Source organism: Balaenoptera physalus (genome assembly GCF_965194825.1).
Source record: "Balaenoptera physalus genome assembly, chromosome: 12".
Taxonomy (NCBI): Eukaryota; Metazoa; Chordata; class Mammalia; order Artiodactyla; family Balaenopteridae; genus Balaenoptera; species Balaenoptera physalus.
Window position 1 is genome coordinate 63,416,696 of NC_138897.1, and position 24,636 is coordinate 63,441,331.

General features: G+C 40.8%; 1 protein-coding gene across 16 annotated transcripts in view; it reads right to left on the minus strand.

Moving 5' to 3' along the window:
• The window catches only part of EPB41L3 (erythrocyte membrane protein band 4.1 like 3), a 223,416-nt gene that overhangs the window by 50,191 nt on the left and 148,589 nt on the right, over window positions 1-24,636 (minus strand). For all 16 annotated transcript variants that reach the window (XM_082418611.1, XM_082418610.1, XM_082418609.1 and 13 more), the window contains exon 4: window positions 1,332-1,436. In XM_082418611.1, coding sequence (XP_082274737.1) covers window positions 1,332-1,436 — 105 coding nt within the window. The remainder of the gene's footprint in view (window positions 1-1,331; window positions 1,437-24,636) is intronic.

A 24,636-nucleotide genomic window follows, 5' to 3' on the forward strand; every position in this document is an offset into this window, starting at 1 on the left:
AGATGTGTGTGCACACAATTCAGGCTTGACAAAGTTCTTTTCTTTTACAACAAGTGCCTTCAGGGATTCAAGCTAGCACAGAAACAGAGGGGAAAAAATGGTGGGTTCTATGTTCAAACAAGTTACAAGCATGAGCTGAAGATACAGTCATCCTTCGGTAACCACAGGGGATTGGTTCCAGGACCCCAGGTAACACCAAAATCTGAGGATGCTCAAGTCCCTTATATAAAATGGCACAGTATTTGTATATAACCTATGCAATGCCCCCATATACTTGAAATCATTTCTAGATTATTTATAATACCTAATTCAATGGACATGCTATGTAAATACTTGCTGGTGCACTGGCAAATTCAAATTTTGCTTTTTGGAACTTTCTGGAACTTAAAAAAAATATTTTTGATCTGCTGTTGGTTGAATCTGCAGATGCAGAACCCAAGAACACAGAGAGCTGACTCTGCATGTAACTTGACCACTGATGTCCTAGCCATTCAGTCCCATGCAGCGACTTCTGTGATTATAGATTTTAAGGCACCTTCTTAGAATGCTTTACTAACAAATGAACACTTGTTTGACATGATTTTCCTCATCAGAACACTCAGGTGTTTAATAATGAAGTTAGACATCATCCACGGAATTCAGTAAAGATAAAGTACGATTCACTAACGAACGACAACAAAACAAGTGACATTTAATGAGCACAATTGCTGTGGCTCAGTTTCCAGCATTAAGGAAACAATTTCTTCTTCCTTATCTTTCAGGCACTTGGGGGGATAAGTGAGATAAAGGCCTGAAGAGACTGCAGCAGGTATAAGAGTCTACAGAGGTTTTACATGTAACATTAAACGTGGACTGAATACATTAACTGCTTGCCTTGTACACCAGGTCTGTACATGATTCATCTCATATTGTGATTCAGCAAGAATATGAAAGTGTAATAAGATGAATTAATAAGATGGCATCCAGTGAACATGTTTTCTGTATAATTATCAATGTATGTGATTCTCATTGGCTCAAATCCATGGAAATATATCATCCCCCCAAAGCACCATATAAAATGCTTTTCTGGAACCATAAAGAACTCAAGCATGAAAAGCAGAAACACTGACTGACGGTTTCCAGAAGACTCAAGATTAAAGGAAGTTGTCAATAATTTCCTTCATGAAGAAATAAGGTGATTAACAGCATTTAGGGCCTTGGATAATAAATGTGAGGGCGTGGGAGTACGAGGGGAGGTGGAGAAAACGATTTACCAATTCAGTTTCAGCTCACTTTCTTGCAGTGAAGCGCAGTTGAAGCCATAATACTTTGTATTGCTTTCAACCACTCACCTTCTGGTTTTCAGCATCTTGATATGTAAGCCCAAAATAGTCTTTTTCTAGCAAATTCAGATGTTCACATACTTTATCAAACAGCACTTGGCCTCTGGAGCGTTTCTATGGAGAACAAAACAGAAAAACGAGTCAACACACACCAAGAAAGTTCTCTCAATTGCCACGAACAAAAATGGGTAAAATTTAAAATCTTGCTTGTTGTAACTGTTCAGTAAATAACAAGCAGGTTTGATCACTTTACCATCTCCTTTTTAACTAGAAAAAAGGCTCAATAAAGTGGACCTAATCCTACAAGAGGCAGCTCCTACAGAACAAACAAATAAATAAAAAAATAACTCCTGCCAGTGAGTAAGTACAGGCGACCCGCGGATGATTTCGAAACGGAAGTAGTCGGGGAAATGAAGTTGGTGCTCGGAAGCCTCAAATATATTGTGAAACACAAAAATCCCGACGGTGAGCGCATTAAAGGGGCAACCACAGCTGTGTTTCGGAATACCCACGCTCACTCCCCCAGGTGATCAGGCTCTGGGCCTGAGAAGAATTAACCCCATTCCTTGTCTTAGGCGGAAGTCCCCTTCAAACTTTCTATCCCAGTCCTTACTTAGAAATTCTAGCTATGGATCACTTTCTAAAGCCCGTTAAACTTTATTAGTTTTTGTTTACAGCCACAAATTTCAATTTTGTATCACAGAGTTCAACTTTCTCTTAATTTTTTTTTTTTAGAGAAAATCCTTTCTATTAAACATAACAAACATGTTCATTAAGTTTAAAGATTTAAATTATCATTTATAAACGTAAGATGTAGACATATATGTGCTGTATTTTTGGCCATAAAGCAGTCAATTGGAGAAAGAAAAAAGGCAGTCATCTGGGGAAAAAAAAATCCATCAGCTTAATTTATGGTGATATACAGTATCATATTTTCATCAAAGGTCTTTTAAACTTGGCCTTGGAGTCGGAGATGGATTAACTGGAAGCAATTAAGCTAAACTACATTTTGTCTGTGCAGTACCAACATTTCACATCTCGTACCTTAAGCGTATTTGTCTTTAAGATTTAATGTAGTAAGAGAAAAATAAGAAAATTGATAAACAATGGGCATACCAAAAGAGTAAGTATCCAGAAGACGTGTCAGTGGTATGTATTACTGTGCAACCGCAAATATATTGGAAATTACTTAGTCCCCTCAAGCATGACTATTTAGGAGAAAAGATAAATGTAGGATAGAAAAGTGAAGCCTGAATTGTAACCAGCTGAATAATCAATGTTGAATTTGAAAAAAGTTTAATAGTGTATGAAAATAAATTACATGTTAGCTAAACTGTGTAACACTGTTCAATGGATATAAATAAATGGTATGACAATGAAATGCTGCTCGCTGGTTTAAATCCTTTATTTGTAAATAACAGCATATTGCTTCTGAATAATGCTTAACAAATTATAAAGTTTGCACCAAAAAAAACTGGTTCTTCTGATGCTTCCATTGGTATAATGTCCAGTTTAGAGATAAGAACACAGAGGTTCAGAGGAGTTACATGAGAGAGGCAGTCTTAGTGTTGCCTATGACGGCGGCTTTAATAGGTAAACCTGGCTTTGAGTCTTCCTTATGTCCCTTGCAGCTGTGCGGACCTCGAAGCTTTCCCTCTGGTAAAACGGGTATGATACCATCTACTTCTTTGTAATGGTTGACATTAAAATGAAACAAAGTATTCCAACTTGGTCCAGTGGTAACACATGTCAAGCATCCCACAAACGTCAGCTATTGATATTATCAGCCTACGTGATTGATAAATGGCAGAATACGTAATATAGAACTCACTAGGCATTTCTGTGGTAGGAGCACATATACAGCTCCTTGTGGTGCCAATAAACATCCTTAGTATTAATATGCCCTGCTCTTTCTTCAGATATCAATTATCTGCTTACTGTCTAACTGCTTTAACTAGAACACAACACACACACACACACACACACAAATACACAGCAGTGTCTGGCCAAGTACTTTCTCAATGAGTAAAAACAAATCAAAACAAACACAATAAACCTTCCTCTACAAAGCCTTCTACATCCTCTGAGCCAGCAGACCACAGCCAGGCCCTCAATGGAGGAATTATTCTGGTCATGCTGCAGGCGGCCTTGGGCATTGTTTTATTAGCTGTCTTCTGGCTGCTGTCTTCTTCCTTTTGTCTAACAGGTGGAATGATTAGCTCAAGCACAGACCACTGTACTAACTGGTTCTTAATTTTCTGGCTTCTCACCATTTGATTTCTATTAATGAACCACAGCTCTCTCTTGAACAGACCAGATTTTTTCTTACTATTTTAAACATATTTGAACACTATAAACAGTCCTTAAGACAATAACATAGTGGTCCATTCCTCACTCTGAAGGGTTTTTGGGTTTGTTTCTGTTTGTTTGTTTTGGCCCTAAGAACTAAGACGGGTTGTCTAGAATCTGCTATAGATGGTTATATGTAAACAATGAAATTCCTATCTGCCAAACATCACCACAGCCGCCAGCCAGCTGGATGACACTGGAAAGGCCTCTCCCGTTATGTGGGCTCAACCTTGAGTGAGGACGGATGACTCCATGGAGCCAGGTGATCACGGGCTTGAGGCTGTAACTGGGCACCTGTGCTCATGGCCAACATCACTAATGATCACAGCTCACTCCCCCGGGCAGCCCAAATGCGGCTTCAGAGCCCTTCCGCACACGTGATGAGAAAGACCCTGGCAATGGATGGAGTTTTAGCACAGGACACAAAATGGGACTATTTTGTAGCCCCGGACAGGATCCCCTCTGCAATCACTCCCAACTCCCCCAAATTCTTGATTCTTCTTACTAAGATAATTTTTTTCTAGTGCATTATTTAACTTTTTAAGTCAATTATTTCTACATGTTGACATTGTGTGCATCTTTAGGTAGTAACATCTAAAATATGACTAAAGCTCAATCGTCACTGGACCTTTCAGAGAATTTATGTTAAATATTCGGTTCCCAAAGATAGGATGTTCATTAAGTGATCAAATCTAGGCACTTTACTTTCATTGGGTATGTTTATAACAGCTATAATGAGTCAAGAATTCAGTAGAAGCTAGTGGGAAGCAGTCGCATAGCACAGGGAGATCAGCTCGATGCTTTGTGACCACCTAGAGGGGTGGGATAGGGAGGGTGGGAGGGAGGGAGATGCAAGAGGGAAGAGATATGGGAACATATGTGTATGTATAACTGATTCACTTTGTTATAAAGCAGAAACTAACACACCATTGTAAAGCAATTATACTCCGATAAAGATGTTAAGAAAAAAAAAAAGAATTCAGTACATTAAAAAACATTTTTTGGACAGAGGTATTCTAAAATCAATGGGTAATTTACTTAACTGGAGACGATGAACAGCTTTTAGTCTCATTTGCTGTTTCCTGTGAGTTGTTAAGTCATGTCTCTGACTCAGATGCATTCGCAGTCTACATAACCATTGACTTTTAACACCTGGACATTAAGGAAAGTGGATTTTGCTTTCCTGGAGTAACAAACCAATGGTGGACTGCCCTCTCTCTACCCTCTTTTTCCACTTAAAATTGGGTTTCTGTTTCTAATAGAGAAGATGAGGATACGTCCATCATCACCACTCAAACACAGCAGATGAAATAAGCTTTTCTGCAGCATTAATGAAACTTCCTGCAAGTCCAAGATAATTCAAGATTTTTACAATGTTTGTAAAACACTGGTTCTCAAGGTCTTATCAACCAGCATCACCTGAAAGTTTACATTAAAATTTTTATTTGTACTTTCATTTGTCTAACAACTTTAAAAAATTAATTTCAGAATGTTTTAGGATGGGGGAATTTCAAACATTTCCCAAAGTAGAGAGAACAGCATCATGAAAGCCTGCATACTCATCACCCAGTTTTAACAAATGCCTCTGAAGACCACAACTTTGCTTCATCTGGAGTTCTGCTCCACTAATCCTCCCCCTGGGTATTCTGAAGCATCTCAGCAAATAATTTTGTCTCTATTTATCTTAGTATGTAACTCTGCTCTTTTAAGAAATGTAATCTCAATAACTTCATCACATCTAAACAAAAGTAGCAATCAGGGTGGGAGGGAGGGAGATGCAAGAGGGAAGAGATATGAGAACATATGTATATGTATAACTGATTCACTTTGTTATAAAGCAGAAACTAACACACCATTGTAAAGTAATTATACTCCAATAAAGATGTTAAAAAAAAAGTAGCAATCAGTTCATAATATCACCAAATATCTAGTCAGTACTTTAATTTCCCCAATTATTTCAAAGATTTTTTTTTCTTTTTCATTTTCTTTGATTAGCCCATACACTGCAGTCGGCTGACATATCTCTCTGGTCTCTCTTATCTGCAAGTTCTCCATTTATGTTGGTTTTCCCCTTGAAATTAACTTGTCTAGGAGACCAGGTCATTTGCCTGTAGAGTTCGCTCAGTCTAGACTTGCTGTTTGCATCTCCATGGTGTAATTTAACATGTTCTTCTGTCTTCTGTATTTCCTGTAAACTGATAGTGAAATCTAGAAGCTTGACCAGATTCTTGTTTGACTGGTTTCCATAAATGATGCTGTGCAATTTCACCAGGAGGCATAAAGTTAACTCTTGCCTTTTTGTGATATTAGCAGTCACTAACGATCATTGCCCTAGATCCATTAATTTGAGGTGGCAAGATGGGAATATTCGAATCCGGACCTTGGTGCCCCATTTATTAGTTGGAGTATGTCTATGAAGAGACACTTCTCTTTGTCAGAATTATTTATCCAGTGACATAGTCTGATGATGGAAGCCAGGATCAATGCTCACACCTTTTCCTTTATCCAATTTCAAGATAACGAGTTGGCTTTCTAGCACCATCCAGAAGTCACCAATTAGGATTTTTGTTTTCTATAATCACTATGAACTCATGGGCTAAGTCAGGCTTGACGTGTTTCAGTCCATTACAGGTGTTACGCATATTGATGCTCTAAATGTCCCCAAGTGCTCTGCCTTGCATTTTGCCTGTCAACTCCCATCCTTCACAATGCTTCTCCAGTGCCACTTCTTTACAGCATTTCCTGTCCTCCCAGCCAAATGTGATTTCTCTCACCTTTGGACATTAGAGCACTTTATGGTACCAAGAGGGCACGTTCCATATTCTGCCTTATATCACAGCTGTCTCTCTGTGCACTCGCCTTATATCCCCACTGACTATAAAGACACTCCTGGTGGCAATGTGCCTCCTATATTTATTTTTTATGGAGCCTCATTTTGGTCAAATACCATTAAGAGAATAAAAAGGTAACGTGATGAAACTTAAAATTTTTCTCACTAGCATAGCATAACCAATGTTGCCAAAGCAATATTTTAAACTAGTGGTTTTTCAACCGTGGATCCTGGGAGCATTTAAAATATGCCAATATCCAGGAACCCACCTCAGGTCAAATAAATCAGAATTTCTGAAGGTGGGCACAAGGCCTTTGTATGTTTTCAAGATCTCATTTGCAGGCATGGTTGAAAGGTACACTTAAAGTTTACAACTTAAAAATTCTTAAATGGAGGACTCTAAAGCAATTTTTCTTTTTTTTTTTGAGGAAATGTGTAACTTCTTCAGATTTAGATCCACACCAGTTTCTTTCAGGCCTTCTTGTACCAACACTGATAGCTGCATTATGATAAACTTTATTTACACACACACACAGTCTTAAAATCTTAAGACACCCTCTCCAACAAATTTTCTTAAGAAACGTTAAGTTCTCAAGAAATGAAAAACCAGCCACACGCTGAAATAAAATGATACAAATGAGCAATGATAAACCACCAAACTAGAAAACCAACCAATAAACCAGCCAAACAATGAACCTGCATTTAAAGCTATGAATGAAATACACAAAATTGAAATGTCTTTGAGTTTGTTGAATTTTTTTTTTTTAGCTCTCCCTTGGTAGAGCTAAAACATACAGACTTCAACTCAAGAACCTGCTACCTTACTAAAAAATGACCCAGGTAGGTTAACAAATGTCTTGACTTCCTCTTTTGTGAAGGAGTAAAAGTATTCACATCTTCCCTGGCAGGTTAGTGAGGTGATGGGGAGGAACAAACACTGGGCACTGAACCCAGGGGAGGATGGAGGGAGGAGCTTCTCTTGATTGACAGCTGACCAGGAGCCGGCACACCTGTGGACGCATCCTCCGACATGAGCGCTGCCTTGATGCTCAAGTCCCTGGAAATCATGTCTTGATCTGTGCTCAAGTCATGAGCGCACAAGCAGGTAGCACAAATTGTACTAAACCTCAGCACAAGACTTCAACAGAATCTGTCTTTTCTTCCAGTCTCACAAAGCTACGAATCAGCCTGGGGAAAGGCTAAAAGCTGAAATTAGAGAAATCTGTAAAATCAAGTATAATCTTCTCGCCTTAGAAGACGGGCTGCAGTTCTTATTTATCTGAAGCTGCACAATCACAAAGAAAATGAGGCAGAGCACGTCGTTCTGCCTGAGAACTGGAGCTAATCAATGATCCCTACTTCTGGGGGGGGAAACGCGCCCCTACTTCTTGGGGCGGGGGAACCAAAGCCATCAGCACCAGGGCGTGTGGGTATATCCTTGAGGCTCCTCGGGATCTATGTGCACATTTCTTTAAACCATCACTGAAAAAAAAGCCTCTTGTTACACTGGCTTAGGCTTATACCACGTGCGTTAATACAAGGAAACATATAATACCGAGACCGTTCAGGGAAACTGACACTTCCGTACCCTTATTTCAGCTGCTTTGAAATTTGAGGGAGCGCCAGCCCTGTAAGCACTTTATTCTTTCCATCATATATCTTCTTCAAATGGACTGCTGATTTTCTTCTGAAATTATATCCTTCCGTGTATTGTTGCACGGTGTGGAACTTGTATTTCTGCTCCCTGAGGACAGGAAACTGTGCAACCTTTTTAATGCCCCCGACAGAGTGTCCTAAACACAGAAGACATTCAACATATGCGCCTAGTAAGCGCTCCGGGCATGAATCTGAAGGAGGAATTTCTCCTCACATTATCTTCGATTAATCTCGATGAAAAATGCCATCATTTTTTTTCATGCTTCCTTCCCTAATTGCATATTTCCACACTGAATGCTTTTCCATTCTCCTCACTTCTAAAGGTCAACTGGAATTCTCTTCATTTCTAAATGATGGCAACACAATTTGCCTGGTGTTACAGGAGCATGTGGAGAGCTCAGCAAACTAACTAAGCCTGAGCTTGAGCCTAAATCGGACACCTGGACTCTGTGTAGGTCATTTTTTCCTGGGTTTTCTTTTTTCTCTGTCAGATAGAAAAATATTCTAACACAGTCTGCCCTGAAATTTAAGTGGATTAAAAAAAAAAAAAATCTACACTTAGAAAATACCAAGAGGAATAAAAGATGACGATGGTGTCTGGTCTGTGACAACAGTCCATCAACACTCGAGAGAGATCTGAGGCCGGGAAGGTCTAAGAAGCAATATATGGCCCCAGCTGCCCTGTGTGCATCTACTTCCATTTGGGGCTTTCTGTCTCAAGTGTACTTTCAATGCCAAGTTTAATAAGCACAGTAGGAAGTCCATTATCCCCATCACTGCTGCCAGGATCCATGCCCAGAGGGGCAGGACCTAGTCTATGTACTAAATCCCAAGTGTGATCCAGGCAGCGAATTCAGAGGGCTGATGTGAGAAGCAGAGATGATTTTTTTCTGCCTAGATGTTACATATCTTGCTAGCTCTTTCTTTAAATTCACAAGCAATCAGCTTTTTAGAAAACCATAATAGTTCTTTTCACATTATTAATAAGTCAATCAATGATTATTCTGCCACTTTCTTAAACTCAGCTCAGTTAGCAATAAAGATCTGAAGTGGCCTGTTAAAATATGAACCTGGGACCACTTCCTGGTCTTGCTAAGTTTTTAAACAAAACAGTGATTTATTTCCATGTCTCAACTGTCTAGAAACTTAGAATTCATCTAGCATTATTTAAATATCTTCAAAATGCAATTTTAAAGATATTATTCCTATCCAATTCAAGTCGGTTTTCCCACCATTCTATTCTAAGTGAGGCACATCAGACAGCCCCAATGCTGGACCCTGGCTCTACAACTAGCTGGCTGTGAGGTGAGACGGTCACTGAACCTTTCTGAACTTCATTGCCTTCATTAAAAAATGGAAATAATATTGGTCCTTACTCATAGGATTGTTGCATTAAATAAAACACAGGAAAGCATACGTATTGCCTATCCCATGGGAAATGATAACCAATAAATGCTGGTGATTATTAGTAGGTCCCTTTCATAAGAAGCCCAATAAATTTAGGTTTTCTAATGCTGAAATTTGGTATAGAGATCGACATACCACTGATGCCTATTTCATCTGCAGTGAAATCATCCCATGTCTCTTGTGAAAAACAAATCTCACTGTACAGGTAAAAGGGAGAAACGGCTGAAAATAGTATTATTATCAGTAAACTAAGGGTACATTCAATTATCCTTTGCAAACACATACAAAATGGTTTTCAACAGGCACTGGGTATACTGGCACATTTTGGTACATCCTAGGCCAAAACATGATAGTTACATATTATCACAGACATGGCATGCAGCACAAACAAAACAAGAAGGGAGAGTTCAAATGCAGTAGAGTCGACCTAGGTTTGACGGAGATTCTCTGAAAAAATACTTTTAGCACATACACGGCAAAAGTCCATTTGTGCACGTGAAGCCCCTCCACCTTTTTTAGAAAGATGCCTTTTTCTTTCAGCCACAATCTGTTTCTGTCTTCATTTGTTGTCGTCATTTCAGCCTCTGTTTGAAATCAGACTTTTGTGCTCAGAGCCATGTACCGTGGTAGATGATAGCTTTTCAGTGAAGCGTGCTTCTTCCTGGCAAAAACATTGGGCTCGCTTTTTCACAAAGAGCTTCACATCACACATATGAGATGTTGGCAGCGAGTAGTCAGACAACATTTCCTGCTGTTAATCTGCTAAGGATTCAGGTCACTAAGCCAATGTGTGCCAAACGAATGCAGAAAAGGAAGCCCTCGGGAAGAGCAATGCTTGAAAGAGACACAGACTTAAACCTGAATCTTGTAAAAGAACCACAGGGCCTAATTCAGAATGACGCGGGACTTTGTGAAATTCTTCCTGGGAGAAGAAGGACTTATTTCTCCTTTCCAAGACTATTCTCAAAAAAAAAAAAAAAAATCAAACAAAACCCAAATTGTGATTTATAACTCATTTGGTCAAATAAAGAGCTGTAGGCAATGCAAATGTTGACAGTGAAAACACAACTTTTAATAATATACATTTAACGAGTATGAATTTGTAGAACGGCCACTTTTCAGTCCTATAAGGCACTGATGATCAAAACCATATAATAACAGTCAGTGCTTTAAACAAATAAGTCTTAAGTGAACCAGTGTCCATCAACTGTTTCCTCTTATGAACGGGACAAGGCTGTGAGTAAGCACACAGAGGAAGGATTTCAGGGTTATTACGTAAACTACTCACATAATTAAAAAATGTAATTATATCATCTCGCTAGTTAAAACAGAGGTTTTAAATTAAAATAATTGTAAAACCTATGAGAGACCTATCATGAAAACATAAATAAATGGCAAAAAAAATAGGACAGGTGATTACACTTTCAATGATACTTCGGGTCAGTCTGGCCTTCCCTGAAAGCATATCATATTTTGGATTAGTATTTAAAATCCAGTAGCTGGGGGGAAAAAGCCTTTGTAATCATCTAACTTTCTGATTCTACTTACATGTTCTCCAGCTTTGTCGGACACGTGCAATAGCCCGTGTGGACCACCCGGGGTACCAGCAGGTCTACACGTCCAAGGTTGGGATTGCTTTTGGACCTCGCTGTCTCTACTGGGGGCATCCTGGTTTAATGCTCCTGAGCTTGCAATCCTGAAAAGCCTGCATTAATCCTCTCGGCCCAGCACTTCCCACACCTGGGAGTGGGGGTGGGAGGAGCCTGCAAGCCCTGTAAAGAAGTGAGGCCCGGGCCTCATTCTAGAACCAGACCAGACTCGTCCCCTCGGGTCAGCACGAGGTCCCCTCACTGCAGCCGTCCCAAGAGCTCATTTAACCTCGAGAGAATGTTAGTCTCTGCTGACTCCTGAATCTCAGATGGTGATTTCTTTGAGTTTTGTGGTTATCATTTATCTTTAAAGCACGAATTGCATTAGCAAATGGCAGTAAATAACAGTCACAGAAAAACTGAAATGATTAGGCAAACTGAATCCAGAAGACAAATGGCTTTTAAAGTAGGTACAGCCTTTTGCCCTAACAAACAGCTGTAACGTTCTTTCGTTGACAGGAAAACGTAAAACCGTTCTATGCAAGCAAAAAGTAAAGTACTACACACTCAGATTATTCTGCTTTTTCTTGTGCTCACAAGAACGCCACTGTCTTTCCCGGACCTTATCGGTGGTCAGAGTTGAACTGGGAGGTTCGGGGCTGAGGGACTTTGGGAAGTTCTTCGGGACTTGAGTGATGCAGCTTCCCCTTCTCTGAAGGTTGAGCCTCTAAGCCAGTCCTGCCTGATCCCTCCTGGCTTAACAAGGACTGAGGGCAGCAAGATGCCCGCGATCTCGGGGGCTCAGGAGGATGTCAAGTGAAATTCAAAGGAGGTGACCCCGGAGACTTTATCAAATGTATTTTCACTTCTGTCTTGACATTCAAAAACTCTTTGTGAGAATATACCCATGTGGGAAGACCAGAAGTTGGCTATCAGACTCAGCAGTGAGAGCACAGACGGCCAGACTGAGGATGCGGTCAGACCCCATCATCACGGTGGGGGAGGTCCCGCCTCTTTGGCTCCCCCCGCGGTGCGCCCTGGACTGCCTCGACCCCCTACTCCATCACACAACCTTCCTCCAGCTCCTCTCCCTAGGCTTCCTCCTGCCAAAGTCTGCACAAGCCACCTTCACACCCTGGACCCTTCCACCCGCCCAGCCTTCAGATCTCTCCTCAAGCACCCCTTCCTCAGGACTCCACCCCCCGGCCGCCAGGACCAGGTCTCAGAGAACACGTTTTTATATCTTCTGCATTGCACTTGTCAGGGTGGCAATTTCACGCTGCTCTGTGTTGTGATTTGAGTAATGGTAATGCCAGCCTCTCAGGTAAGCAGTTTTTACCCACAATTGGATTCCCGACACGTACCCCTGTGCCTGGCAGAGAGCAAAATATTTTTGAAACAGGAAAGAAAATCAAGCGAAATAAACGCATCTGCGGTTTATTTCCTGTTTCAAAGCTCTTCAAAAAACTGCTCTGTTCTTTGAAATTTATTCCGGATCAGTTTATTTATATTTTTCTACCACGTGGGTATAATCTGCTCTGGCCAGATCTAGAGTATTGGATATTTTTCCTAATTTCTGCAAGAAGACAATATTTCATTCCCGCAGGTGGTAGACCTATTAGCTTTTTTTTTTTTTTTAACATCTTTATTGGAGTAAAATTGCTTTACAATGTTGTGTTAGTTTCTGCTGTATAACAAAGTGAATCAGCTATATGCATACATATATCCCCATATCTCCTCCCTCTTGCATCTCCCTCCCACCCTCCTTATCCCACCCCTCTAGGTGGTCACAAAGCACCGAGCTGATCTCCCTGTGCTATGCAGCTGCTTCCCACTAGCTATCTATTTTACATTTGGTAGTGTATATATGTCCATGCCACTCTCTCACTTCACCCCAGCTTACCCTTCCCCCTCCCTGTGTCCTCAAGTCCATTCTCTACGTCTGTGTCTTTATTCCTGTCCTGCCCCTAGGTTCATCAGAACCATTTTTTTTTTAGATTCCATATGTATGTGTTAGCATACAGTATTTGTTTTTCTCTTTCTGACTTACTTCACTCTGTATGACAGACTCTAGGTCCATCCACCTCACTACAAATAACTTAATTTCGTTTCTTTTTATGTCTGAGTAATATTCCATTGTATATATATGCCACATCTTCTTTATCCATTCATCTGTTGACAGACACTTAGGTTGCTTCCACGTCCTGGATATTGTAAATAGTGCTTCAATGAACATTGTGGCACTTGACTCTTTTTGAATTACGGTTTTCTCAGGGTACATGCCCAGCAGTAGGATTGCTGGGTCATATGGTAGTTCTATTTTTATTTTTTTAAGGGACCTCCATACTGTTCTCCATAGTGGCTGTATCAATTTACATTCCCAGCAACAGTGCAAGAGGGTTCCCTTTTCTCCACACCCTCTCCAGCATTTACGGTTTGTAGATTTTTTGACGATGGCCATTCTGACCGGCGTGGGCGTGAGGTGATACCTCATTGTAGTTTTGATTTGCATTTCTCTAATGATTAGTGATGTTGAGCATTCTTTCATGTGTTTGTTGGCAATCTGTATATCTTCTTTGGAGAAATGTCTATTTAGGTCTACTGCCCATTTTTGGATTGGATTGTTTGTTTTTTTGATATTGAGCTGCATGAGCTGCTTGTATATTTTGGAGATGAATCCTTGGTCAGTTGCTTCATTTGCAAATATTTTCTCCCATTCTGAGGGTTGCCTTTTCATCTTGTTTATGGTTTCCTTTGCTGTGCAAAAGCTTTTAAGTTTCATTAGGTCCCATTTGTTTATTTTTGTTTTTATTTCCATTTCTCTAGGAGGTGGGTCAAAAGGATCTTGCTGTGATTTATGTCATAGAGTGTTCTGCCCGTGTTTTCCTCTAAGAGTTTTATAGTGTCTGGCCTTACATTTAAGACCTATTAGCTTTTAAAATTCCACCTCAAATGTTGCAGGTTAACTTCCTGATAAATTTCTCAATTTCTCCCAAAGGGCGAATGGTCTTGAGCTGGGGCTTCACTCCATTACTTTCATTTGATACCCGCTCTACCCCTCACGCTGAAATAGAAAAACCCAAGGTGGGTTATGGTTTTTAAGGACCTTCCATGACTAAACTGCATGAGATCAGCCTGAACTCCCAGGTACCAGGAGTCCTGCACCTGCTCAGGAAGTCTGTCTGATGAATGTGGAGAGCAGTTCCATGCACAGGACAGGGATGCGTCCTGGATTCTCCTTTAAAAATTCTTCTTAAAATGCCTGGTTAAGTAGCAGATTGGAGAGTTAACTACTGAGTGTGCAACTGGTCCTGCCACCTAAAAACTTTTCTAAAACTGAAGTCAATATTTTTGTAGGAGTCACAATATTTCATGGGCTTACAGTTAATAATCCTATAAAGGGAACGGACTCATTCACACACCTAGGCACAGACTTTCCTGTGAGGTTACCTAGAAGAGTACAGAGGAACGTATACTGCTCAAGCTTTAAAGTTTTTTCTGAGCTGAAATCATTGAAGTCCTGCTCTGTCCACAGTGTCGGGGTCCTGGGCATCCTTTGTCTCCACACTGGCCTAGATCCAAATGTCTGAGGTGTGTCTCAACTTCATCCTCAGGCATTTTTGTGGCCATGTCCTTGGAGAAGGTGGGTGATGGTCTTTCCGTGAACACGCTTGTCAAGCCCTCACCTCTTCTGAGATATCAGTAGCATCCCTAGTTCTGTTGTTAAAAAATATAGTTCTCCACTGAGCTGGCAACGCAGAAAGCTGCACATCTCGGATACTTAAAGAGAAGCATCATCTCCAACCGGCAAATCGTTACTTAGCACTTCTTAAAGGTCTGACTGAGAGAATCAACAACCACTGACACTTTCCTGACGGCTATTCATAATCTCACAGAAGAAGCTGACAGAGAGCTTCTCTCAAACGACGGGACCCCGAATGAAAATGCTTCTAGCCAGCAAGTGGGGTGCTTTTACTGTGTGGACACCGTGAGGTGAGCGCTCTGAACACACGTTTTATGGGTTCATCTCTTTCCGGCTTCTTCCTCTCATGTTCTCTTGGTCCTGCTTTCTGCTTATTTATTTTCTTCTCATTATAATGTGTATTTCTGTAAAAACACCTTAAATCCTTGTTAGAACATGGCTGGGTGTACATCGTAGAAGCCCCAAGTTAAAAGAAAATGTATTTTTGAAACAAAGTACCTTTACAATTTGGATGGGTTTTTTTTTTTCCCTATGACGACGACTTCTTGACCTAGTAGTACTATTAAGGAAGCTCAGCAAGACCTGATATTCCCGACGGTGCCTTTTTTTTAAAGGAATAACTGGAGATATGAACCGAAGCATTTTGCTTGGGGTAATCCTTGAAAACTATCCCATGTGCTTTACAAGTTCAGTACAGGGGCATTTCCCTAAAGAACGTGGTGGCTTTTTCAGTGACTCTGTTTGCTGTCACCGTGGCATTCCATAAGAAATAACAAGTCTCTTTATTCCTTCCAGTTTCCCAAACACCATCCTAAGAACCAATCCTTGTGCTGGCCGTACGTCCGCATACCATCGCTCATGCCTACACGCAGCCGCGGGGCGAATGAGGTGCATTTCGAAGTGTAAATATGACTTCGAGGTCAGAATTTCTTTCACCCGTATTAGAAAATGACTCCAAATGTGCATACCAGTTAAACACAGCTGTCTGTCACATGTCCGACACAGCAAAGATGTCTCGTTTGTCAATGAGAAGAAACCCCCACTGATCAAAGCCTTTCATGAATTAATACCTAACCCGGCCATTTAAAATTGCCATTTGTAGAGACATCCTGGACCTGAACTGCAGGAAACAGTCACTAGGCAACACTAACAAAACAGATCGGTCTTGGCAGGAGAAACAAAAGGAAGACCCAATATCCATTTATCTAGAAAGAAGATATCCACAATAGTCATCTGACAAGGGAAATCGCACCAGGTTATAGGAAGCTAATGTTCTCTGTGGAAGTGTGATGTGTTCCAACAAAAAGATCCCGTAACTTAGAATCCGTGACCTCTTCTAGAAGAAACAAATAAAAACTTGAAAGTGTTCTGGCTGGTCAATACAACCCACAAAACTGAAGAGGAAAAGAGTCCTTGGCTTTTCGGCTGTCGAGAGAGGGAACCCGGGGCTCAGCACCAGATGCCCTTCGGCCCTGGACCAGGAGGAGGCGAGGACGGGAAGGGGGTGGTATTTCCTGAATGAACAGCAAGGCGTGACCACAGCCCCCGAACTGGAAAACTGCGGGCGTCTACGTATGGGGGGGCGTATTTTTTTCTAATTTGAGATCAAAACGTTCAAGAGAACTTTCTGAATAACACCACCCCTTCACAGTTACTTAAAGATCATGATGACACAGCGTGCTAATGTAAAACTAGTCCTAACGGTCTTCTTACATTGTTCCAAGAAACAGGGATCAGTCGTTCCTTCCAGGAAATATAATGTTACAGTTCTTAACACTTTGTATAACTGAAATTCTAATGTACAAAAGACAGCAAAAAGCCCAATTAAAGAAATAAAAAGAAGGATAGAATGGATAAAGAAGATGTGGCACATATATACAATGGAATATTACTCAGCCATAAAAAGAAACGAAATGGAGTTATTTGTAGTGAGGTGGATGGAGTTAGAGTCTGTCATACAGAGTGAAGTAAGTCAGAAAGAGAAAAACAAATACAGTATGCTAACACATATATGTGGAATCTAAGGGAAAAAAAAAAAAAGGTCATGAAGAACCTAGTGGTAAGATGGGAATAAAGACACAGACCTACTAGAGAATGGACTTGAGGATATGGGGAGGGGGAAGGGTAAGCTGTGACAAAGTGAGAGAGTGGCATGGACATATATACACTACCAAATGTAAAATAGATAGCTAGTGGGAAGCAGCTGCATAGCACAGGGAGATCAGCTCGGTGCTTTGCGACCACCTAGAGGGGTGGGATAAGGAGGGTGGGAGGGAGGGAGATGCAAGAGGGAAGAGATATGGGAACATATGTATATGTATAACTGATTCACTTTGTTGTAGAGCAGAAACTGACACACCATTGTAAAGCAATTATACTCCAATAAAGATGTTAAAAATAAATAAATAAATAAAAAATAAAATACCCAAGAAATTTTTGACCAGAAAAAAAAAAAAAGAAATAAAAGGGCGGCACAAGAATCCATCACAATGAATGACACTGAGTTATTTCTCGGTGGACAGCACCTGGGGCAATCCCCGGCCTCCTGTTTTCTACATTCAGTAGTGCCACGCCTTGATGGCAGTTAGAAAGTGATACTGGGAACGCTGGCCTATGTAGATTCTCTCTTGGATCTGTTTGAAGGAGACCCACTCGACCATAATCACTGCTGTAACGTCCCCATGGGGTCAGGCACGCCCGGTTCCTAAGCTGGGGGTACGGCCCAAAAGGGCAGGGGTTGGGTGTATGAGAAAAGCTGGGGATGGGGTGAGGGGACACGGGACAAGGCACTCCCCACCCCAACTCTAAACATCAGTGTTGCCCAGAGCTCTGCTGTTAATGCTCTTCCCACTCATTCACTGGCCGTCTGCACGATCTCATTCACTCGTGCATGTGAATGAGTGTGAGAGATATTGGCTCCCACAGAGCCTACCAGCCTGACTTCTCTTCCAAAGGCCGAACAATGTATCCAATTGCAACAGTACATTGCTACTTTCATATTCCAAGCACCCTAAATTCAGTAGGTTTAAATTAGATTCACTATCTTCCCCCACAAACTTTTCTTCTTATACTGTATTCTATAAATGTGGATGCCATTATCAGTTACTGTCTCTTCCACTACCCACATCCCTGCCCACCCATCCAATTAATCAAGTTTGCTCATTTTCAGGATAGTTCTTTAAAATCCATTCTCTTCCCTCTGTCCCACTTGCCGCTGTCTTGGCTCTGGTCCTCAGCATCTCTTGGCTGGTTCATTGTGATGCAGCCAGTTTCAAGACTCTTCCACCTCAGTTTCTATTTAGTAGAAGTACATTTTCAAAACACAAATGGCCAAATAGCTCCCCTCAGAAGCACCCCATCACCTATTGTGATTTCTCATCTCCCTGGTGTACACGCCCCATACGATCCCTGGGACGGCGGAGAGAGTGGATCTTACTTTAATCTAATGATTAGGTTACATTAGCTGGCACAGCTGACCTTATGATAGGGACATTATCCAGGTAGGCCTGACCTAATCAGGCCTGAGCCCTTAAAAGCGGAGAGTTTTCTCCAGCTCATAGCAGAAGTGGGGTGGGCAGAGAGATCTGAACGTAGAGGGCTCTAAGGTGAGTGACGTTCTCTGTTGCCAAGATGGAGGGAGACTCACAGATCGGACAGCCAACTCAGGAGCCCCAAGTGGTCCCCAGCTGACAGCCACCAAGACAGGGGGACCTCAGTCCTACAACCAGGAGGAAATACATTCTACCAACAGCATCAAAAAGCATGAAGATGCATCTTTCCCTAGACCAGCCTCCAGACGAAGATGTAACCAGTGCACAACATGATTCCTGCTCTATAAGACCCTGAGCAGAGGACTAGCCAAAAGATGTGAGATGATAAATACATGTTGTTTTAAGTCTCTAAGTTTATGGTAATTTGTTACACAGCAGTAGAAAACCAACATATACAAACAATACCCAACCTTGTTAGCAGGTCAAGCCCATCCTCCCTCATGGGCCCTTGGTCTTCCTTTCCAGCCTCAGCTGCTCCTGACGTTTCAAATTCTCCCTGTGTGCTTTTCACATCTCCTTATGTGCCCAAATTCTAAACAGAATTATGTAAATATCCTGAGTGTAATTAGAATTATCCTGGAAATATAAAAATAAGTAAATAAAATAAGGGAATGCCGCTTGACTTAAAATATCACTGCAGGGAAAGTCAGCCAACATATTCTAATAATAAATATCTATCTGCCAAAAAGTGATTGGACACGTGCTTACCATTTTTAACTGCATGAACCACTGTTGAGGAATCTTTGCTTGTAAGGAAGTATTTACAGATAGCTAAAGCTCTGGAGTCATGCTTTTTATACATCAGCCCTATCTCAAAACCTAGGTCCTAAAAAAGAAAGAAGAATCCAAGAAACGTGCCTCAAACAGCCACTCCCAACTTCTTCAGGCAAGAAAGTTCTCTACGATAGCAGAGGATCCGTCCCAGCGTGAAATGGAAGCGAGTTGCGTAGATTTCCAACTCTTTCCTTTTTCTGAGTGGCTCCTATTGTGCCCCTAGTTATTTTATTAAAACCCAGCACATCACAAAACTCCTAATAGGGTAAGAGTCAAAGACTCCCCTATTCTCTACTTGCTACACAAGGGCAAATATAGGATGACCTGCATTTTGTAAGACACTTAAAACCGAATAGTAAAGAAGCCTCTTCGAATACACTACTCAGACTTGCTATGAAAGAAACCGGAAAATACAAAGAATCAAGGCTTCGTGGAACTAGAAAGACAATTAAGGGACTTCTGAAGGGAACGCGCGTGAAGGAAGAGCGGTGTGACCTCATCAGACCCCTTCTCTAATACTTTCCTACACACCTCGAGGAGTTCATCACCGAAGCCAAGGACCGCTGCCTCCTCACTCACCATGAAGTGGGGGTCCGCTCAGGAAAAGCAGCTAGCACTGAAAGCCAGAAATGGGGTGTGTATAATTATTTTCAGAACATATTCAGGCTTGTTAAACACCTACTGATTCTGACACAACAGCAATAGACCCTTAGCTGCATCTTCTGTCTGATCTCAGCAGGTGTAAGCCGGACAGTGTGAGAAAAGCAAATTTCCTGTTTTCTAGGTCAGTGTCTTAGTCCTAACAAGCTTCTAGGTAAATGGGTGTTAAATCTTAAACACAAGCACAGTTACCTCCTGTTCCTATTTAATACGATCATTCAGCATTTCCCAAACTGTCAGAAGAATGATTAGCTGATATGGAAACACTGATAATATTCTCTCCAGGTTGGGGAAAAAAACCCTAGAAAGGGAGAGTCAAGATGAACTTCACTTTCTTGCATTTAAGAAATACTTTCCAGTGTCTAATATACTATTAGGTGATAAGAGGAAATCTCTAAACAGTGTGGAGGCTACGATCCTGTGGTTTTGTTGTTGTTGTTGAAAAGACTTAACATTTTTAGAGCAGTTTTAGGTTTGCAGCAAAATTGAGGGGAAGGTACTGCGATTTCCCACATACCCCCGGCTCACATATATACCCATGCCCAGCCTACCCCATCATCAATGTCCCCCACCAGGTACATTTATTACCATTAATGAACTTACACTGACACATAACACACCCTAAGCTCCTAGTCTGCATTACAGTTCACCCTTGGTGTTGTACATTCCATGGGCATGGACAAATGTATAGTAACATCATTATATCGCCAGTATCCTACAGAGAATTTGCACTGCCTGAAACGTGCTCTGTGCTCAACCAATCCATCCCTCCCTCCTCCGACCCAACCCCTGGCAACCACTCATCTTTTTACTGTCTCCATGGTTTTGCCTTTTCCAGAATGTCCCAGAGTAGATGGCATCATACAGTATGTAGCCTTTTTCAGATTGGCTTCTTTCACTTAGCAACATGCATTTAAGGTTCCTCCACATCTTTTCATGGCTTCATAGCTCATTTCTTTATAGTGCTGAATACTATTCCATTGTCTGGGTTCTAACACAGTTTATTTATCCATTTACCTACTGAAGGATAAAAGCAAACCTCTAAAATGTATGAAGCTATGACTCTGTTTTTATGTTAAAAACCTACCACTCTCTATACAGAGTCTTTTATATTTATATTCTTAGAGACAAGGCCTAGAAGGATCTGCCTTATGCTTTATAGCATGCAAGTTCCAAAAGGTTAGGGAGCCTTTCAAATTAGCCAGTCACTGTAGGTCCAGCAGGGTTCCTGGAACCTGTAAGCACTCTCTCTCCCACTCACAACAAGTGAACTCTAGTTTACAGGTGAGAAAACAGAACACTTTAGAGGACGAATAGCTTACAAACAAATGGCAAACCAAGATGCCACCCAGACTGGCGCTACTATCGCATACCGCCTCCCACAGTTTAATATTCTTAGACTCAAAATTCAATTCTTGGGCTTCCCTGGTGGCACACTGTTAAGAACCCGCCTGCCAATGCAGGAGACAAGGGTTCGAGCCCTGGTCCGGGAGGATCCCACATGCCGCAGAGCAGCTAAGCCCGTGCGCCACAACTACTGAGCCTGCGCTCTAGAGCCCGCGAGCCACAACTACTGAGCCCATGTGACACAACTATTGAAGCCCGCGCGCCTAGAGCCCATGCTCCACAACGAGAAGCCACCACAGTGAGAAGCCCGCGCACCTCAATGAAGAGTAGGCCCCGCTCGCCGCAACGAAGACCCAACACAGCCAAAAATAAATAAATAAAAGAAATAAATTAAAAAAAAATCTTTTTTTAAATTCAATTTTTTAGAGAGTCAATTGAGAAAACTTATTCTACTGTACAACAACTCTCTGGTCTGCTTTGATTCGTGATACCTTGCTATATATTCAATTATTAAGACATTCGTGATACCTTGCTATATATTCAGTTATTAAGTACATTCGTGATACCTTGCTATATATTCAGTTATTAAGTACATTATGAGTTTCATAAACACATTTGTAAAAGCCTGGGTGTGAGTGATCCTTTTTACTAAAACACTACATGCCGGTTCCACTGCTGGATGAAGGGATTCAAACTAAAATCAGAGTTCAACATTTCCACTATTCTGTCTTTCATGGACATATTTCGAGCAGTGCAGCATATTTCGAGCAGTGCAGCATAAAAACTGACAGGGCAAGGACCTAGTGTATAGCACAGCGAACTACATTCAATATCTTGTAATAACCTATAATGGAAAAGAATCTAAAAAAGAATGTATATACATATATATCAATATATGTATAAGTGAATCACTCTGCTGTATGCCTGAAACTAACACATTATAAAGCAACAATATTTCAATAAAAATTAAAAAAGAAACTGACAGAACAAGTGTCTTAGCAGAAGTCCCCAGCCATTTAAGAAAGTTAAAATTTGACACAGCTGTATCCAATTTTTAAATTAATTTTGAATTTTTAAATGGCCCTCTGTTTACTGGAGCAACTATAGATGCTCTGAGCATGTCTGTCTGATACAGAAACCTTGAGAGAATCAGTAAATGGAAAATATAAAACCTTGGCAAGAATGATTAATAATACCTTTTCCATGTATCGATAGCCCCAAAGGAAGCTTGCGTTTAAAGCTAATACACTATTAGCCTCGAAATAAGTGCCCAGACTGGCCAAGGTAATTTATTAGTTTATTGCCAATAAATGTCAGGCATGGCATATGTGTTACTAACAAAAAAGCAGGGAAGGAAGCTCTTCAATTTCACTGGGTAACATTTTAGCAGAGCTTTTCCCTCTCCGTATTTCCTCATTGACTTCCCCATCTCCTATTATTTATTTGCCATATCCAAACAGCAAGAAGACTGGACTGAAATATCATTAGGATGGATTTTCCCTTCTTCCTTTGCTATAGAAATTAACATGATCATAGGAATACCACAAAAGGTATTCATGAGTGCAGTTGAATATCTCCTTTTAAGTTACAACAGTTTTCAAACTAAGAACTCCGTATTCACCTCCTTTCTTGTGCCAATCAGAAGCTGGACCATAAGGTGTAGGTGGCAGCTAAATCCTGACACTAACTGCTGCCTGTGTGCACTTCCCTTTTAAACCAGATCAGCTGGTGTGTGGATGCCAGTAAGTGTGTGCAAGCTGATTCTCTGTAACTATTTCACCGTGTCCCTGTAACAGGGCCTTCAACATCACACTGTCCTCCAGGCTTCCTGAAACTACCTCTGTATTTTGTTGGAATGTGTCTGTACACGCACACCACGTACACATTTTGCAGGACTGAACTAGAGTTCACGCCCTCCTCCGACCCTAAGAACCTGTGATTCTACAAGACTTCAGCTCTGTAGTCAAAGAGGTCATGGGCGCTGTTCGTAGGTGGCGGAATTTTGAGACAAGGTCAAAGACACCCGCCTCTGAAATTGAAGGTAACAACAATAAAAAAGGTAATATCAAATTCAAGAGATGATCCACCATGTAGAAATCTTCTCAGGTTATTAACTAACTTTGAAAAGATTTTCTCATCTTGTAGCTGATACCAGTGGTCTTCTTCCTAAACTTCCTGCAGAGCCAAGACTACGTCTGTGAAAAGAAAGGCATCTATTTAAATACTAACTAAAGGGAGATGCTATTATCTTGAAAATTATAACCTGTCTTTCACGGTGGAAATGCTGTAATTATGAAATGAACTGGCAATTGATCAGGAAAATTAGAGAAAAAAAAATCACTGGTGAAAACTGTTTCTCTCCAGAAGGCATGGAGACTATGGTCCCAGTTCAGACTTGCCTTTCCACTTTGAGCAGGATGGTGTAACAGCTGTACAACTTGCTTCAAGTCATTCTATGTTAAGGCAGAGAGGGGAGTCGAGTCTGGAACTCTGTTCCCTTCCCCACTTTGAAGAGCTTCTGCATGATACCTCCGCAGCTGTTTTCCCCTTCTTACTCAAAATATTGTTGTTTTTCTACTCTTCATAGAGTATCTTTTTTTTTTTTTAATTGAAGTATAGTTGATTTACAGTGTTGTGTTAGTTTCTGGCATACAGCAAAGTGATTCAGTTACGTGTATATATACACACACACACACATATATATATATATATATATATAAACATATATATTCTTTTTCAGGTTCTTTTCTGTTATAGGTTATTACAAGATATTGAATATAGTTCTCGGTGCTAAACAGTAGGTCCTTGTTGGTTATCTATTTTATATATAGTAGTGTGTATATTTTAATCCCAAACTCCTAATTTATCCCTCCCCCCTTTCCCCTTTGGTAACCATAAGTTTGTTTTCTATGTCTGTGATTCTCTCTCTGCTTTGTAAATAAGTTCATTTGTATCATTTTTTTTAGATTCCACAAATAAATGATATTATATGATATTTGTCTTTGTCTGACTTACTTCACTTAGTATGATAATCTCTAGGTCCATCCATGTTGCTGCAAATGGCATCATTTCATTTTTTTTTATGGCTGAGTAAGTAGTCCTTTGTATATACATACCACATCTTCTTTATCCATTCATCTGTGGATGGACACTTAGGTTGTTTCCATGTTTTGGCTGTTATAAACAGCACTGCTATGAACATAAGGGTGCATGTATCTCACAGAGTATCTTATTTCATGATAGTACAGCCAAAAGCAAAGCCTTGGCAATCGTTTTGAGAAATTAGGTTTAAGAAGTCTTGAGAAGGTAACATCCTTTCCATTGACTCAATCTGTCTCCTGGATAAGATCTGCTCATCACCTCAGGGCCCTTTTGTTTCCAGGGGGGAGGCCTAATTACACCACTTCAGGCCAGAGTCAAGTTGCCCCATTTATTAAAAGGAGAGCCC